The sequence below is a fragment of the Oxyura jamaicensis genome, chromosome 7, assembly GCF_011077185.1.
Source record: "Oxyura jamaicensis isolate SHBP4307 breed ruddy duck chromosome 7, BPBGC_Ojam_1.0, whole genome shotgun sequence".
NCBI lineage: Eukaryota > Metazoa > Chordata > Aves > Anseriformes > Anatidae > Oxyura > Oxyura jamaicensis.
Genome location: NC_048899.1, coordinates 19776953 through 19795832, shown reverse-complemented (window position 1 = coordinate 19795832; position 18880 = coordinate 19776953). Strand labels below are relative to the sequence as shown.

Genomic DNA, 18880 nt, shown 5'->3' with positions numbered 1-18880 from the left:
CCTAGTTGCACTTTCAGCTAAATACAGTGATAGTTGTTCCAAGTTCCCAGTCTATGATAAACAGAAAAAAGCTTAATTGGCTGACCAGCGACAGATCTACACTGACTTTGCCTTTTGCATGCTAGTTAATGTCTGTGATGATGTGCCAAAATAGGCCTATAGTAAAACTATATTATAGTAAAAATTTACTATGGTCTGTGCCTATACTAAAACAGTGCTTAAGGTCTTACCCCTTGGACCTGTGAGGCATCTGTTGCAAGTCTTGTGGTCAGGGCACCGGGGCTGTTCCTCCGGTCATCAAACCAGCCAATGTCTTGCCCTAGCATCGCCCGGAAACCAATTTTCCTTAAGCGTCTTGTAAGCAGCTCACCAGACTTGGCGAAGGTGTATCCCTGGGGTGCAAGACAATAAACAAAAACTATACAGGAAGAGATACACACAGTATGGGATCAGAAACAAATTTACTTACATTGCACTACTATTACCTGTAAAAACTGTGTAAAAAATGAAAGAAGTCCAATGAAGACAAAGAGCAGGCAGACACCATTGATCTGGGTTTTTTGTTCTTCTTCATCAAGAACGGAGAAGGTCTTTGAAAGAAATGCATGGTATAATATTAGAGGTGTCAGTTTAGGTACAAGTGAAGAAGGAAGGATAATACCAAAGGAAGTCCCCAGCTGAGTCCAATAGACAGGACCACATCTGGCCTCTGGCTCAGGGACAGGCAACCTGGGTGCATACTACTGTTCTCTGGCTAAGAGTCTGTCCAGAAGGAGAGAAGACAAAAGGAAATCTTATTCTGCTGCCTTTGGGCAGAAGTGTGTCTCCAGGAGGATAAGCATCTCTGTGTTCATCCCTGTTTCCAGAACCATTAATTCACAGCTTCTTGTTGTCAGATGTAGAAGCCCTGCCTAGAACCGAAGCCATAACACAGGACTCTCCCTCACCCCTAGTAAATGCCCATTTACTTCCCTAGGGTAAGCCTGGGTACAGCATACTGGTTTTTACTGCTGTTAAACAACAGGCTTATTATGTTCAGTGTCTACATAGACTGAGATTATTTGCTGTCCATGCATAGTTATAATCATCAATTGCATCCCTCTCCCCCCAGCATTGGCTGATAACCAGAATAGCAATAAAATAAATAACGTAGGGACAGAGCGACACTGCAGCAGCTCCCTGACCTCCTCTCTAATCTATGACAATTTGAACCTTACAGGGCCATAGGAAATGAAGCACTCCTAAGTCATTACACTTCAGGATGACTCTCCTTGCACAACACTAATGATGTTATAATTGCTGTAGGTAGGCTTCAAGAGGAACCTATTGTCTTCTACTGAAGGAGTGTGGATATGTGTTTATTGCTGAGCACTTAAGAAAAAGCATTAGAGCTTAAAGTACAGCCCCTCCATCCTGCCCCACTCCAACCTCCATGAAATTTTTCTTTTATCTGGTGTTCTTTATATCTTGTCTTCTTTAACAACTGCTGGTGTTACTGGCTGCTGCTGAAGTAGTGGTACAAATCTAAGAAGCCATCTTTTAGCAATTACTTCCACTCACAGCGGTTGATATGTAGGTCAGTTAACTGTAGTTGTTGAACTACTGCTACTCACAGGTATAAGCCACAGTTCATGTTTGTACTTCTCTGCTAACGTTAAATTCATTCTAATCGAATTTCACAGGTAAAAACTGTGATAAATTGCCTCACCTCTCCAGTTATCAGCCTGCTCCCTATGTAGTTAAAAATAAATTGAGCTTTACTTACATCAAAACTATCTTAAACTCTTCTAAGTTAGCAGCTAACATTAGAAAGAGAATAAGAAATTTTCATTACAGCTGCAATGTACAAAATTTCCACAGAAATAAACTTAATTCCTATTTTAAAAGGTCAAGCCAAGTTATTTAGTGTTCAAAGTGATCCACACATTACAGTAACAGTGAGGAATTAGAGCCTGAATTTGAGAAAAAGAAATATCTGTTCTCTATTGGGAATTCTACTTAAAGTGCTTTTAACTTTGTACATAAGTACCTTGGCAGCAAGATAAATCCTGCAACATCCAGAATTATAATATCTAAACAGCACTTAGCAACGCAAGCCAAGGTCTGCTCCGGTGCCGTGCTGTGATATCACTTTTCACTAGCAAGGCATATTACTTTCTCAGGCTAATCTTTGAAGAAAGTCACCAGATATGCTCTGATGCAAAGCTGTTATTTTAATCCATCATAATAAGAACAAAACATATAATAGTCTGCTGCTTTTCCTATCCCCACTGTAGCTTCAGTAGTTTCTGTTTCATCCTGAATTGAAGTTGTGAGCAACTTTCAACTGTCTTTGTAACTTATGTATCTAGAAAAGATACAGCATAGTTTTCTTCCCATCACATGTTCTAGTTAAACAATTGGACCGAATGAAACATGCAAAGGTGAACAGATGAACTGTGAACAGTGAACAATAATCCTGCAAGAATTCTGGATTTGAGAATTGTTGTAACAGTATTTTTAGTATCACCGTGGTATGCACCATCTAAATAGGAAAGTAAAATGTACTTCATTGTAATGCTCATGTCACACATACTGTTAACATAACACAACCAGCAGAGTAACTACTCATCATCGCATACATTTGTTAATGTGTATGTGATGTTAATTACAGTCCTATGGTACTGTTTCTGTTCTCCAGGCTGAACAACCCCAACTCCCTCAGCCTGTCCTTCAGAGGACAGTTGCTGCAGCTCTTTGATCATCTTTGCGGCCCTCCTCTGGACTTATAATAAATACATCCATGTCCTTGTGCTGGGGGCCTTAGAGTTGAATGCAGCAGTCCAGAATAACATTGTCTGGAAAGAGATCTCTGTATTGCAAACAGTTGGAACGCACCTTCCAGCTGAGTTTCACTAGCACATGATTGATTTCCCATACTCAGACAGTTCCACAATGGGAACCAAAGCACAGAAAGAAGAAACAACTGAGAGATGTGTTTCACAGGTACACTTCTGATCTGAACTGAACAGCTAAAAAGACATATCCAGTATTATCCAGCTCTTCACTGACTTTTGGGGACTAATTTCTGAGCACCTTCAAGGCAGATGCTGCTAAACTTACTCTTTCATTTTATAGCTGTGGGGATTTTTCCCCTCACTTCTCTGGTGTATGGCTCCCAGAGCACAAGCCCACATGTCTGTCACAACATCACTGCAGATAGTCAAACAGCTTGGAAAGCAGACACATGTTCCATCTGCCTGCCTTCCTTGCCAGCAGGCAGAAATTTCTTAAATTTATGAATAATAAAACACAGATGCTGGACTTCACTCGTGTTGGCTGTGGCTTGTTTTTTCTTGCAGCCTCTTTCCATGAACTCAGACCTTCAAGAGGAGGAATGCATCCTTGGCAATAAAGGTATTCAGCATCTTGAAGGATGACTTGAGGCCCTGACCTCCCAGTGTTTAGAAAACCTAGCTCTCAAAAGGAGTCAAAGGTTAGATTCATTGCAGACTACACAAAGCAGTGCCTCATCTGCTGCCTAGTGAAATTCACAGTCCTTGCATGAGGTCTAGACACTCAACAAGTGTTTGGAGACGCCAGACCTGAGGCTAAAAGGCCATAGCGTATTGGCCAGGAGCCACTAAGTGGATCACCAAGGACAGCCTTAGTAAATTCCTGGAGAGAAACACCAAAGCCAAAACAGCCACCTACCCCACCGCATCCCACAGAAAACAACAGTGGGACCTCCCGTTTCTAGAAACATGTCTACCCCTTAGATCCTGTATTTTTTGTACACAGATACCAAACGTGACTAAACAAATAAATGGGGATTGCAACACAAGTTTTACCCACTCTCAGGTAGTTACCTAAACCACTAAACCACACTAGCATTCCCATTTTCTTCCCAGTGAATTTGTCATTACTTTACCCAATAAGAAACAGCATAGATTCTTGACAATTTAGGGCACTCTATCGGGGCATTGGTTACAGCAGTGCTGAATGCCTCCAGTTTCCAACTAACTTGGCAAATGTTTTCCCCAAAAAGTTGTTTTACAAAAGGAGGAAGCATCCTCTTTCTATTCCAGCAAGTGTTTGAAGGAAAAAACAGACACAGTTGAACTCTTGAAAAAAGTTTCAAGCGAGGCTCGATGGTAACACATTCCTTAGTGAATGACAAGGTTTAAAAACACATTCCTGTTTCCTGCTTCTTTCATACTTGTTGATGCAAATCTACTTTCTGCTGGCAGGTATGAAACACGTTACAATGATCTCTCTCTCCCTGGGCATTCTGCAGGGAGCAGACAGCAAAGAGCTGAATGTTCCAGTAATGAAATATGAAGAAAAATGTGAAGTATTTTGGGGGTCTGATCCAAAGCTTTCTTATAGGCTTGAACAAGACTGCAGAATGAAATGCTGCATGGAGGGACCTCTGCAGATGTCCCTCCTCACTGCACCTGGAAGCAAGGCATAGCTTGTTTCACCTAAAATAAACCCTGTGTGTGTGCAGAAGCCCACTACCAACAGCTCCTGGAAAGTGAACATGAGAGATAACGAAGCACACATGACAAATGCTAATAAGCCCGCCCCGTCAAAGAGCTCAAATGATAGCGTGATGGCAATGATATAAATATCCCTACTGAATAATTGTTTATAAGCAAGAAGCCTAAGCCCACTTGCTTGACAAGATCTAAAGACTCACCCAAAACATGTCAAGTACTGTTTCACAGGTTCCTTTGCTCCCTTCTGCTTAAGAGCTAAAATACACTTCAAAATGTTAGCATTACTTACCCCAAGAATCTGACTGAATAACAAAGCGTAGAGAGGACTGACTGCTCCATTCACAGCTGCTCCCAGAGATCCCAGCACCATGTATGGCCATTCAGAGGCATTGTATTTCAAAATCCTGGTAAATGGTACAGGCTTGATGTCTTCCTCCACAACAACAGGCTCCTGAAAAAACAGGTTGGATTTATGAAACAAACGCGTTCTCCCAGTGACGTTCTCCCTATGACAGTGAGAGAAATATAATTAGCATTGTCAGTTAAATGGCTATGTCCAAGTCCCAAACAGCTGCTCTAGCTTTGTATGGGAAGGGGCAATGATGGGCTTTGGCTGCTGCATGGAGCTCTTTCGCAGGGCTAGGGAGTCACAGGAAGGTTATATAAATGACTACTGCTACTGTCCCTGCAGAAAGAGAGACAGATTCATGCCTTATGTAGCTCTACTGATTCCAAATTAAGAGGTTAATTACGACCAGACTTTCTGCTACAGAAACTCAAGACTGTTCCCAGTCTCCAGATGAAGCATTATGCAGTACTCAATACCAAAACTTAAGCTTCTTCCTCACAAGGGGTTTTTTATGTCTCTCCTGGAATGTTCTTAAATATGATTTTTACAGCATTGTGGGTAAACACGTTGATCAGACTCTGAATCAAATTAATAGGTGTGCAATATAACTAAAACGGATACATAAGAGTGAGAGCCAGAGTCGAGCTTTATACATGCTAATTATGCCTCCCTTTTGTGAAACTTTGTGAGACTATGGACAGAATTCCAATAATTACTCCCAGTATCAGCAGAATATTAATCATCAAATTATAACTTACCCTGCAGTTTAATTTGTGCAGTATTTTTCAACACTCGGTGTGCTGAGCCCTGCCATTCATATGGCTGGAAATGCCCAGACAAAACAGACACTGTAAAGACCCATCTGCTGGAAATGGGCAAGGATGAATGGGTGGAAACATTTTGTTTTTTTCTCTTCCTAGTGCTTCACAGCACTAAAGCCACTTATCTATCCACAGAATAGGCTCAGCAATAGCAGGAACAGAGACTTGTAACAGCCGTTTTCTGCACTGAATACCCGTAGCCCTGCAAAGTGGGGCAGGGAGATTCATAAGCACTTTGGAAACCCACTGTGAGTATTCCTAAAGAACTGGTTCTATCCTGCACAATTTTAACGTTTGTTATTTTCTGTACTTGACTGCACAAGGACACTGTCAGTGAAAGGACTCTGGGCCTGTTAGCAGTGAGGATCTCTCTTTACTCACACACCTCCAGCTGATTTTGAGAAGAAACTGAATTTAATTTCTGCCTATAACAGAAGCATACATTTACAGGTTCTCATTAACAAGTAATTAAAAGATGTCCTTTTTGGTTGCAATTTAATAACAAACTATTGGACCCGACCTTTTTTGTTTGTCCATCATCTTCTCCATATGAAGACATAAGATACACAGACTCTGCCTGATCTCCTGCAATGGATAATGGATGGTTGGGGATGACATTGGAGAGCTGGGATCTGGACCGCTGCCGAAGTGAAGCTCTGTGAAGGAGGACAGATATAGTCTGTTTTTCATGGTTCAGTAACATAATACTTGCTCTCAAAGCATAAACAGTTTTCATAACAACTACATCAGGTTTCACTGAAGAAAATCATAGGACTCCCACTGACTTCTTTCTTTTCCTGTGTTCTCTCAACTTTTGAGAAGAAAATATCCCACAGGGGGAATAAATACTTTTCGAAATCTTACTCTACCCCACCACTCAGATGTTGTCTTCTATGTGACCTGCACTGTTTTTTTTTCAGGAAAATTATGGTGTATCCTACTACATTTGCATAAGCTATTAAGACACCAAGTCAATTCACCATTATCAAGTAGTTCAGTCCAGAAAAAACAGGATGCTGAAAAAATCCGGCTCTCTCCCCACTGACACTTGACCCTGTAATGTAGGGGATACATTCACTTGCATGTCTGACATGGGCTTGCCAGAAAGAAGTAATAAACATCTAGGTACAAGACTGCCTGGCTTGTAAAAAGCTTTCACTTTCATCAAGAAAAAGCCTTAGTAAAACTGTCCTCACACATTGCATCACTGACCTCTCAATGTCTTTTCTTAAAAAAAAAAAAAAAAAAAAAAAAAAAAAAAAAAGTGAATGGACTGAAAGTGCATTAGGCAATATAAATACATGGCTGTATGAGTGATATTAAAAATGGAACAGCAATATAGAAAGCCAGAACCTTGCAAGAGGGTCCTATGTCTAGAAAGGGGAGTAAAATTAAAAGTCTTTCTATTTATCCATGAACCTTCAATTATTCACATATTACCCAAGCTCTTTCTTTCCAAGAGGGTGGTGTCTCAATGAAATGTTTGAAGCCCTTCCACCCTTCTTTCAAAACACACAGACCAGTGAATAATTAACACTGCTGGGATTATGGAGTGGTGGGAAAAATATAGAAATCCAGAAACATACTGAGATTTACATTGATTTTTAAGACTTACTGCAAACTGGCCCGATAGCTTCCTCTGCTGAATGACTGGATTTTCTCAAGATTTGGCTCAATGGTATCTTCTGGTGCTGTAAAATACAGTAGATACAGCTTGTGCTAAAATTACATACAACTTAAGTCCAGTGTTGATTTGTAAAAAAAAGTGATGTCTCCAAGCTATAACTGGAATACTTTATAGAAGGCAAGGAAGCACCACTTTGTTGCTCATCCTACATATACACCAGGTTTTAATATTTGTATTTGACAAGATGAAATTAATTGAATATTGATTGGGCCATCTCACTTGGGATGTGAGTGCTGAAGGCTGTTTCCCTATTTTGATACTGTAATTGTTCTTTTAAAACGATCATATCCAAGATATGATGCTTCCAAAAATAAAAAGGTCATTCTACTAGACCTCCATTTCCAGAAGCTTTGATTCAAAGCTTCCTCTAGTAAAACAAATAGAGTGGTTTCAAAATACTCTGTAATTTGCTTGCATTTCAAATGTGACATGGCTGGACTGTCAGCACAAAATCAAAGTAGAAAATGGCAGGGTATTGCTGATCAGGATTAGTATTTCAGGGCAGATATATAGAAGGAAGGTTATTCAGTGTACATGCAGTAAAAACCTTTTGGCTAGGGCTATCAGTGTATCACTTTGCTGAATGCTAGAAGTCAGTCATTAAGAGGGTGGGGAAAGCAATTAGCCCCATTAAAAAATAAACCTACATTCTGCGGAATTCTACATCACTTTAATAAAGAAAACGAGACACTTACTTTCTGTTGCTGCTCTAGTAAGTGCTGCGTCTCCTTTGCTCTGCAAGGTCACCAACATGAAATAAACCCCTTTTCTCTTCATGAGTTCCTCATGAGTTCCTCTCTCCACAGCCCTTCCATGCTCAAATCCAATGATGACATCAGCAGCTTTGATGGTTGACAGGCGGTGAGCTATCGAGATCGATGTGCGGCCGAGGCGAGCCTGACAGGGAACAAAAACAGCCCCAGTCCCAGGACAGCAAATGGAAACACTTGGAACCAATGCTCTATCACCTAAAGTTTCTCTAAATCAAAGGCAGTCTTTCAAGTGGACTTTGGCTTGAATTCCATCCATAGCCCACATATTCCTCACAAAACAAAACAAAACAAAACAAAACAAAAAAAAAGAGACAGAAGACAGACACCTGGGTGTTCATTTTGCCAGCAGTCTAAGCTGTGTGGGAACATCTTGTTGCAGTATGAAGGCTGTGAAGGGGCACTGCTGCGGCACTAAGTGTTTTAACTTGGACTCGACACTAACACTTGTTGGAGTACTATTATCTCCAGCTTTGCAGAGAAATCCAGACATTTGCAAAGTTCTAGAACAGTCAACTACACATGATGGATCACTGCAATATTCTCTGCTACCAGAGAAGAAGAATTATCCCTGAATGTAATTCAAGTGTTCTGAATATGTTGCCTTAGCAAAGTCTTGGATTCATAGACTGAAGTTAGGAAAAATGACCAAGATTGCAAGTGAAACCTCTCTACAGACTGTAGATTCTTCTTCAGTCATCTGACATAGTTATTGTCTGTGTGTAGCATTCCAATGGCATTAGGAATGGCGTTTGTTTTAGCAAAATTTACACATGACTGAGCTCCCTTAATATTAAATGGAGAGAAAAACTGGCAGCTTTATTTTGATTTATCTTATATATTTACCGTAGAATTAGATGAATCTACCTGGGATCCTATCAATTTTATTGGTCACCTCTATGATGACTAAGAGGAGCTTAGCACAGCTGGTTTGGGAGTAGGGGTCTGTGCTGCCAATATTTAGCTTCATTGGATGAATCAGACTGTTGACAGGGAAAAGAGTCTTTCTTGGCATGGATAGAATTGGTGAAATCTTGACAGTCCTTAGCATCTTATTGCTTACTTCATGCCAAACTCCCCTCATAAGGGGTTTGCTGTGGGACCCAGAACACGTGGACTAGATCCTAGTTCACACAAAACAAGATGGAACATAGAGAACCTCCCGAGAGAAGCACCAATCTCTGGAAAAAGGGAACTATCCTGTTAATGTCCCAGTGCAAGAAAAAATATTTCCTGTCAATAATACTAAGGTTCTATTTCTGCATAGGAATACTATTAAGAAAAGCTTTTTATTGTTTTGTTGAAGTTCAACAGCACCGTCTGCAGAATGCATTCAAAATAATTCAAAATAATTTCTGCCCTTGTAAGTCTGATATATGCTATACTATAGCAAACCTTATGAAGTGCTTCTTGGACAATAGCTTCACTTTCATTATCAAGTGCTGAAGTAGCCATATCCAGTAGCAGGATTTTAGGGTTTCGCACAAGGGCTCGGGCAATAGCTATCCTCTGCTTTTGACCTCCACTCATCTGGCTTCCACCCTCTCCAACATGAGTGTCAAATTGCTGGGTAAAGGAAAAAATAAGAATTTTGTAACACAGGTCTATTAGAAATCAACATAGATACTGGTACAATGTCTCTCAGATTTCTCCTGGGAATAACTTCGAAAAGTTTTCATTTTTGAAAGAGAAAAAAACATTGTTAGTGCACCAAATGCAAAGGAGAGCTGTGATGAAGTTATCTTCTTTGTAATGAACAACATTGTCTTGCCTGAAGCAAAGTGCCAACCCCAGACCAAATGTATGTACTGATAAAAAAAAGTGTTCTGTTTTGGCTCAGAACAACTCTATCAGCAAAAGCTGCAATGGAGAGGAAAACACCTGCCTACTCTCCATCAGATGACTCACCAGCAAGCTTTCCAGAGAGCTGGATTTGTCTGCTGATGGCATGTGACTCATGAATACTGTCTCTCTGATTCGTGATTATCGCACCAGCTTCAGGTAGAGAATTAGATAAATACATACAGCCTAAGATCTAGACAGCCAGGATAACTTATAATTATGTATGTTATATATATGAACTTGGTGAAATCCATGTAGTAAGACCTAATTAACTCTGATCTGAGGACAGGTTACTGTGTACTCTCCATTTTAATCTTCTGCCCATCACAGGTGGCTGCATGAGGGGAAAGACACAGAGAATCTCTATTTTTCCATCAAATTTTACTTACAAAGCACAGCATACCTGTGGCAAGTCCATGATGAACTTGTAAGCATTGGCTTGTTTGGCTGCTTTGATTATGTCATCCATAGTAGCTTCATCCCGACCATAGCGAATGTTCTCTGCAATCGTGGTAGCAAACAGCACTGGTTCTTGCTCAACAATACCAATCTGTGAGCGTAGCCACTGGATATTAAGGGAGCGAATGTCATGGCCATCCAGAGTAATCTACAGAAGCCAAATAAAGCAAGGACAAGCAAAATAAAATTCAAGGACAGTATTCCCTTCGCTCCAGAAACAAAGACACAATAAAAATAAAGGGCTTATGATGTTGTTTTTCTATGCCCCGTGTAGAAAACAGCTTTCGTACAAGAAAAACTACAGTGTGCAGAAGTGTACAATATTCCTAGTGTGTAGGAGTTGTGCTTTTGATTTCATTTCCCAACATCTCTCTTTTCTTGGTCTCAAAAATAAAGCCTGGCAGAAAGTACCTCTCAAAATTTCTTCTTTAAAGGATTAAAATTTGAGCATATACAGATGATGTGTGTTTTCCATTAGTAAAAATGAATTAACTGCACCAGAGAGGGCCAGGCAGAAAAATAAACCATCCTCCAACATCTATCTCCTTGCAGACACTTTTAAATACAGGTAGTTACTTTCAAATGGAGGAATTTCTATTTTTAGCCTGATCTACTCACAAGACCTCAAAGTATGTCTGTGTACCTCATTTTCTAGTCCTTACCTTTCATCTGTGTAAAACAATACCTCTAGCCAAATTTATTCCTTTGTCTCAGTACTGTGGAGGAAGCTAATGAAGGGGAGGCCTTTTTTTGTAAAATGCAGACAAGCAAAAGTTTACAAAAATTTTCTTCTTGACAATGGAAAAAGAAAGGTTGTTGTGAGAAGCACCATTGTATTTTCATACATTTTCTAGTCTTCAAGATTCCGAAGTACTATTAGGACATATGGTGAAATGTTCTTTGTGAATATTGAAACTTGAGTCTTTTGGCTTGAAAAACACAGGAAGAAGTCATAGAACACACTCCCAAATATAACTGAGTTCTGCATAAGTGAGTTTTGCAGACTATGCTTACACTAAGTTGTTTTTTGTCTCTTATACATTCACATACAGGTCACCATATGTGTGATTTGTGCCAACTAGGAAAACAGAAAAAGAATAAGACTTAACAGATGTAGTTCATATTCTTAGCCAAACTATTATTAAATTGTAATGGCAGATGCTAAATCAGTATCATGCGATAATGATTAAATGTTTATACTGAGTTTCCAAGAACATAAAATGGTTTGCCACTCCTGAATTATTTTATCTAGAGGTACAGATTTTATTCAGGTTGTCACTGAATTTTATTTTCTCCTAGCAGTTTTTCACATAATTTTTGATAATATCATCTATTCATTATTCCCCTGAGAGGAGATTTCACTCATTTCTTTACTGGATTCAAAAAAAAAAAAAAAAAAAAAAAAAAAGTTCCTTAAAAGTTCCTTTCCATCTCAGAGAAGAAACCAAGTCACTCTTTCAAGTTCGTAAGACCAGAGAAACCCCTGCTAGAACAGGACACTCACCATGCCATCAGTGGGGTCATAGAAACGCTGGATGAGCTGTATTGTTGTACTTTTTCCAGCTCCACTAGCTCCAACAAAAGCTGTTGTCTCCCCTGCTTTAATAACCATATTAAGGTTATCCAAAATCTGGAAAGAAAAAATAAAAGAGAAAGAATCTATCCATTCTAATTCTCTCACTGTCGTATAGGCAAGCAGCAGGAGGAGATCCATCCTATATTCTTTATCTTTACATGGAGATTCAAAGTAAACATCCAAATTTTAAAATACATATATATGAAAAAAGAGGAAAAAAGAAACATTTTTTTTCACACTGTTTGAAGAGTTCATAAATGCAGAACACAATTTTCCATGACAGGCATCAGATTTTGATCTTTCTTGGTTCCTGGTTTTCATCATTAAGAACTAGTCAAGCTAATACCATTGGAGAACTTGGTAATAAATCCCCTTTAAGGAACAGTTTATATGAATTATGAATGCCTGTTAAAGCATAAATGTTAAGAATGTAAAAGTGAAATTATATAGAATAATCTGATACTTCGTATGCTTCTATGTCTGCCAAATGCACTTTCCAAGAAGGATTTGTCACTTCAAACACAGCAGTAGAGAAATAATGGGCTATGCAGCCAGTGCTCCTGTACCTTTTCCTAGATTGTAACAGGTCACATGATACATCCCCAGGGTAAAGGAAGATTTTTATAAAATTTCCTTGCTCAGTACAGCTTATTATTTGGTCTCCTATTCTTGCACAAGTTGATACAACTGATTGCAAGAGAAGCTGTATGCAGATGAACTTTCTGAAATCTACAAGTTTATGTTCAGCAGCAAGGAATACATATGGCAACAGATAGGTCAGAATGGTAAAACAAAATGGTAAATAGAATTACACCACTGATGGAAGGATTATTTACAGTCTACTTTTAAACAGAAGGTCTAGTCTTATGGAAAGCAAACTCTACTGAAAATCTAGAAATTGCTGGCAGGATATATTTTTTTACAGTAAATGTGTTCACAAAAGGGATGATGAATAATTACCTTTACATCGGGTCTGGAGGGATAATGGAATGTTACATTATGAAATTCAATTTCACCTCTTACTTTATCCAGCTTGTAGCCATCTTCTGACATGCAGTCAATGATGGGTTTCTAGGGCAAAATGTATTGTGTTATTTACTTGCTGTTAAGCAGCCAACACTGTTGCAGTAGATGAACATTCCCAATGCCATACAAAGCCATGGCACCTCTGTTTGAACAGCAATTGGCTGCATTGAACCAGCAGCAGGATCTGCCCCTAGGCTAGCAGGCAAGGAAAATGAAGTGAAAAGCTAAAGTGATAGGAGAGCTGTCACTGGCAGCTAGCACAGGCAAAATGAATGCACCCTCTTTTCCTTTTATGCTTACTGCACTTACACAGTCTACTATTCAGCTAGGTTTTGCTGAACAGAATAGTCAGAATGCTTCATTCATGCAGCTAAGTTAATTTAGCCAGCTCCTCAGGACTAAAATGGCTACTACTTTGCACATATAAACACACTCTTACACCGCTGAAAAAAATAATAATAATTGCTGAAAACCTACACACTTCATCATTTTGCATTTCAAGCATCCATCCCTGTATGCCCCATCCTAGGAGATGGAATTCTGATCTGAGGTTTTTCCACAAAGTGCTTTGGGTCTCCCATATGTTTGGCAAGGCCTTGGGTATTGTGGACCATCAGACATGAGCACAGAACTAAGAAATTTGAGGGATCCCAAAGAAATTAAACTTTCTGAGGATAGACTTATGAAGAACTTTATGGAAAAATATTAACCATGTAATAGAGAATTAGTTAAAACTACAACGCCAGCAATATTGATACATACATTTATTTTTTTTTAATGTAGCCTAACAGATACAAGGGAATTTCAATACTGGAAATGTGCATATTCTAACATGTTAAGAACAGCTAAAAGATTGGTTCATCTTTAGGAATATATTTTACTTAAATTCAGATATTAAACTATGAAGAAAAGACTTTTACTAATCCTGCAAATAAGAACTGCAGCATGACCATGTAAGTTTAGTGCCAGAGAAAATCTGTATGAGGGCAGATCTGAGCTTTTACTATCAAATCACAAACCTACAAATGCAGCAAGCAGATGGATCGAATTTGTCACCCTTTCTTCTATATGGACAAAATCTCACATTAGCTTTTTTTTTTTTTTTTTACCCTAAGGTTATCTGACTCAGCCTTATCTTGAATTTTGTGATTAATCCTTACTGTTGCAAGTCTTTTTTGCTTTTTACATTTTTCTCTAAAAAACACTTTCCTTATTCATCTCTTTTTCGGTTATCTTAGAGCAAAAGCTTTAGATTATAAAGTGCATTTATAAGGCATCTATGTTATCATTATTATAGAACACTGACAGGTTACAAAGAAGTCCATTAGCATTACCAGAGCTCTTTGAGCTTTCTTTATATACCTATATATGCACTGTAAAGACAAGCAGCATTTTATTGTGTTTACAAACTTTTAAATAGGCACAAGCACAATAAAGCCCATCAATGACCAGAGATACAAAGTACTGTTAAGAAATATAGTGTTCTGTCAGCCACTAAATACATGCAGTTAGAGAAAGGAATCCTCATGAATAGATGCCAATGGCTCTCAGACTTTCTCATGCAACTTCATTTCAAATATGTATCTGTACAGAGAATATTGTGATGAAAATTTCTGAATATTGCAAGATCACTGCCTGCGCTCATTTGGTCTCACTTTGACTCAGGGTATAAATCCACCTTTGCCACCTAATGCCAATAGAGCCACAACTTTTGATACCATCTTGGGGCTGGGAGCTAGGTGCCTGCTCAAACTTTGACTGCAAGGCAACTGGTAGTGCCTGCCTGTACACTTTTTGTGTGCCTGCACTGACCAGGAACTGTATGTAAGCAGGTATGGGAGTAAGAAACAGGAGTGGCTGAGGTAAAGCTTCATTATTCAGAAACAGACTGCTTAAGGAATCTGTTCAGCAACCTCTCTAAGCGTGTGTGCGTGCTGCTTAACCTTTCTATTGCACAGTCAATCTTTCCTTAATTGCTCTCATTTTTCCTCATTTACACTGTGGATAAACTACAGCTGCTTGAGGCTTATTTATTTTCCACCACACAGCGACACAGCTTAGAAACGTATTACTTACTTTATCTATTGTCTCAAAAATGTCTGTTGCAGCCCCACGGCCAGTGGCAAAGGCTTCTAGGCAGGGAGAAGCCTGACCAAGATTTAAAGCTCCTACTAAAACACCAAAGAAAACCTGTAAAATTGGAAAAAGAGATCAACAAAATCTGACATCAAATTTGTATTAAAATTGAGAGTTTAGACAGGCAAATCAAACTATAGTGGCTTAATGAATTCTTGTGCATCAACTGAGCTGCAGTGACTCACTATGTGAGCATAATTAGCTCACAAAAAAAGCAAACAAATGCATCTTAGACACAATTTTCATTATCTTTCACAGCTTTGCTTCTAGGCTGAACTAAATCAAGTTATCATATTTGCACTGGCCTAAGAGTGTATGCACTCAGATCTTTACTGACTTCTGCTAATGTGTTTTTTGAGCCACCTTAATTTGACTGAGTGATTGTGCCTTGAAGCAAGGGCTGAAACTGAATGTCAGTGGCAAGTAGATTATTTTGAAAATGTCTTTCACCAATAAGCAGACAAGAGACTACAACATTTAAAAACATAAAGAAGCGTTTTAAAATGTATTACAATCTTTGTATATTGCAGCTCCTATCTAAATCAATACTCACAAAACTTACTTCTGAAGCAGGTACCAGTTACAGGGAGTATTTTGGTCTCCCTCTCACAAAGAAGTGTACGGGCTACTACCAATGCTGGATATGCCAGTACATGAGATTATGAAATTATGATTTCAGTTATTTATTGTGACATCTGAGAACATTTGCCATCTCCTCATAAACGGCCTTGGGTCTTAAGCTGACTGTTCCTGCAGGTGGCACATATGCTGTTTCAAGTCCTTTCCCAACAACCAAAGGGAAGAGTTGCTCACTAGTGACCTTCCTCTGAAAGCCCCACGATGTCCTTTTAGTCTAAGCCTAGGACAACATGACAAAAAATGAGCCACAGTACCCATTCTTCCTGGAAGGACTGACAAATGACAAAAGCAGCTGGACAGAGCATCCAGTATCAGAGGATACTTCAAGAGTCCAGCCTTGGTAGTCTGGCCTTTCATATCAGAAGCAAGTGTAGCTGGAGCACATCAACCAAAATTTGATAGATTTGATAAAACTTTCTTTGGGAAGGTTCCTCTTTACCACAATGATTTTATTTTTATCAAAATAAAAGTTCTTCAGAGAAGGCAATAACCCAGATGCCACAAGGCAACACACAATATGGGAAAGCTAGTTTCAGATCTCCATCAGATGTGTACCAGGCTCTCAAATGCAAGCACTGTTCTGATCACAGTAGGCAGCATTTTGAAATATTTAAAATATACGTAGAATTTTTAAAATCTTATTCAGTTGTGTCATACACTTTCAAACATATACTGAGTAGTGACCTAGCACTAAGCAACCAGATACCAGAACATCACAGTTAAGTGTTCTAGAAATGTTTTACGAAGCAATCCAGACAAGTTGCAACAAGCTAAAATAGGTACCTGCAGAAGAGTGCCAGGTGAATATTCATCTTCTTCAAGGACAAGTTTAGAGCCATACCAAAAGGCTAACGCGTAGCACAGGAAAATTACAAACCACATGTAACCAGTGAATAATCCCATTATTATTCCTTTTCGAATCCCCCAGTGCTGAGCAAACACCAGATTCTTATCATATCTGTAGAAAAAGAGAAGTGAATGAAATGAACTTGATAGCAAAATTAAAATAAACAAAGACTAACAGAACGAGGTGTCTTCAGTGGCTGACTGTGCTGCAGTGAGCACAAGGGCCACGTGAGGTTGATACCTCTAAGTCTGAAGCGAGAGACCCCAACTACTTCTGTTGAGACCAGCAGTGCTACCAGAGCGTGAAATCACTGTTCTAGTGCAACGAGCACAAGAAATACCACACTCACTGTAGATAGCCAGCCAAGTGACTGGCAGTTTTAGCAGAGTGGCATGGGATGTGACAATTTGCCCAAAACCTCAGAGGAAGTTCTACAACTATGTCATGTTTTAAATGAATTCAAGAGAAATTTGTTTAACATCATCAAATCATCATATCTTGCTGTGAAAAGCACTGATAAATATTAAGTCTAATTGGGAAAAATATGAGTAGCAATCTGCAATCATGGCAACAAATGACGCAAATAGTTTGCATTCAGTCATCTAAAATTCATCTTGCCCTTATTTTTTTCTGTTGAGCATGTACTTCTGAAAACCTAGGACCAGCTAATTAGATATTACAGGTGTTTTAGGTAGAATTTAGTCCAAATTTGGACCAAATATTCTATTCAATAGGACCCTGTCTCCAGCATCAGGTTAAAGATCAGATATGTCTGTAAGAAGATGAGCGCAACAATGACAAAGTGTTCAGGTAACTGAGGAAGACATAAGATTGCTTTAATCTCGCTCAGATATTTTCACCAATATTTTCATTTACTTAGTTTTAAGTATTTATAATGTTCATTTACTATTGTTAAGTACTGTTTCTGTAACTAGCACTGTTACTACTTTCCCTGACATCTTTTTATTTGTATTTTCATGCTCCATGTTGCAATATTTAAAATAAAGCAACAACAGTCATACACATGCACGTGGCAATGTATGTACAAACAACAGACAAAAATACGTAAGGAAACTTTTCTTTCCCGATCCAAGATTTTTTTTTTTTAATAATACAAACATTCCTTTCTTTACAGTAGGCACAACAAATACGGGTGGGTCTTTGTGGAGACTATGACACTCGCAACTAGTTTTTTTACTTAGCTTGAAAGTACCCAAGGTTTTCAGATGTGCTGCAAAGTTTGCAAGTAAGTTTCTGCAAGTGAGAATGATTGGAGATAGTACTTCCAATGTCTTATTTCACTGATTGAATTATGAAATTGTCTTTGCATAAGTAATTCTATTTGCAACATATGTGCATATAATTCTCAAAGCTAATAGATGGTCATTGTTTGAGAATTCCGAGGCTAATTGAAGTGTAGTTCTGAAGTGTATTCCAGTGCTATGTTGCTACAGGAAAAAGAAACCAGAGACTCTTTACAATTTGCCTGAACAAACCTTTCGACCTCTTTCTTCTCCCCGCCAAAAGCAGCCACTGTTCTGATGGATGAGAGCACTTCGTCAGCCACAGCCCCAGCTTTTGCGTAAGCCTTTAGTTCTCGGCCTGTCAGTTTTGCCACAGCCTAGAAAACCATAAGAAATGGTTACAGCTCAACTGCAGGTGCAGACAAGGATTGCAGTGAGCAGTGCTGATCGTCACACAGTGCTGCCTGCCCTGCACGAGGTTGCTCTGTTAGCAGCTCTGCTCCTAACAGCACAGTGCCCACTCAAAGGCTTGTCTTTGTGTTAGGGCATATACATCTGCAGCATGTTTTGCATAACAGTTATCCCATTTGCCAACAGCTCTGCTCTAAGCAACTAGAACCTGCACCTGACAACAGCTGCTTTCCCTCTCTCCCTTCCTCTCTTGGCTATTAGGTGGGTTTTAGCAGACCACAGATTCAGGATGTATGCACTCTGGGGGGAAGGTTAGGTTAAGCAGGAAGAGCAGCCCTTCAGCCACTTAGCAGACCCAGCCTCAGGAAGAAGAGGCAATGGAACTGATGGGGGAGGATGGAAAAAAATGTTGACCACCACTACGCTCTGTTTTGTGGGCCAACAGCAAGCAGGTTCCTACACAGCATCTCAGAGTATACTGGATGCTGAAAGCTTACTTAGGCTCAAAAAATGCTCACATTCATGGATGAAAATGTTATCATAGACTGTTATATACAAAGCTACCATATTGGACCAGGAGTTAAATATCCCT

General features: G+C 39.2%; 1 protein-coding gene across 2 annotated transcripts in view; it reads right to left on the bottom strand.

Annotated features, from left to right (window-relative positions):
• ABCB11 (ATP binding cassette subfamily B member 11) overlaps positions 1 to 18880 on the bottom strand; it is a 45575-nt gene that overhangs the window by 7909 nt on the left and 18786 nt on the right. For both annotated transcript variants that reach the window (XM_035331883.1, XM_035331884.1), the window contains 13 exons: positions 18130 to 18254; positions 16570 to 16744; positions 15088 to 15201; positions 12946 to 13056; positions 11914 to 12039; positions 10354 to 10557; positions 9504 to 9674; positions 8034 to 8235; positions 7267 to 7342; positions 6172 to 6307; positions 4771 to 4932; positions 486 to 590; positions 231 to 392 (listed from right to left, as the gene is read on the bottom strand). In XM_035331883.1, coding sequence (XP_035187774.1) covers positions 231 to 392; positions 486 to 590; positions 4771 to 4932; positions 6172 to 6307; positions 7267 to 7342; positions 8034 to 8235; positions 9504 to 9674; positions 10354 to 10557; positions 11914 to 12039; positions 12946 to 13056; positions 15088 to 15201; positions 16570 to 16744; positions 18130 to 18254 — 1869 coding nt within the window. The remainder of the gene's footprint in view (positions 1 to 230; positions 393 to 485; positions 591 to 4770; positions 4933 to 6171; positions 6308 to 7266; positions 7343 to 8033; positions 8236 to 9503; positions 9675 to 10353; positions 10558 to 11913; positions 12040 to 12945; positions 13057 to 15087; positions 15202 to 16569; positions 16745 to 18129; positions 18255 to 18880) is intronic.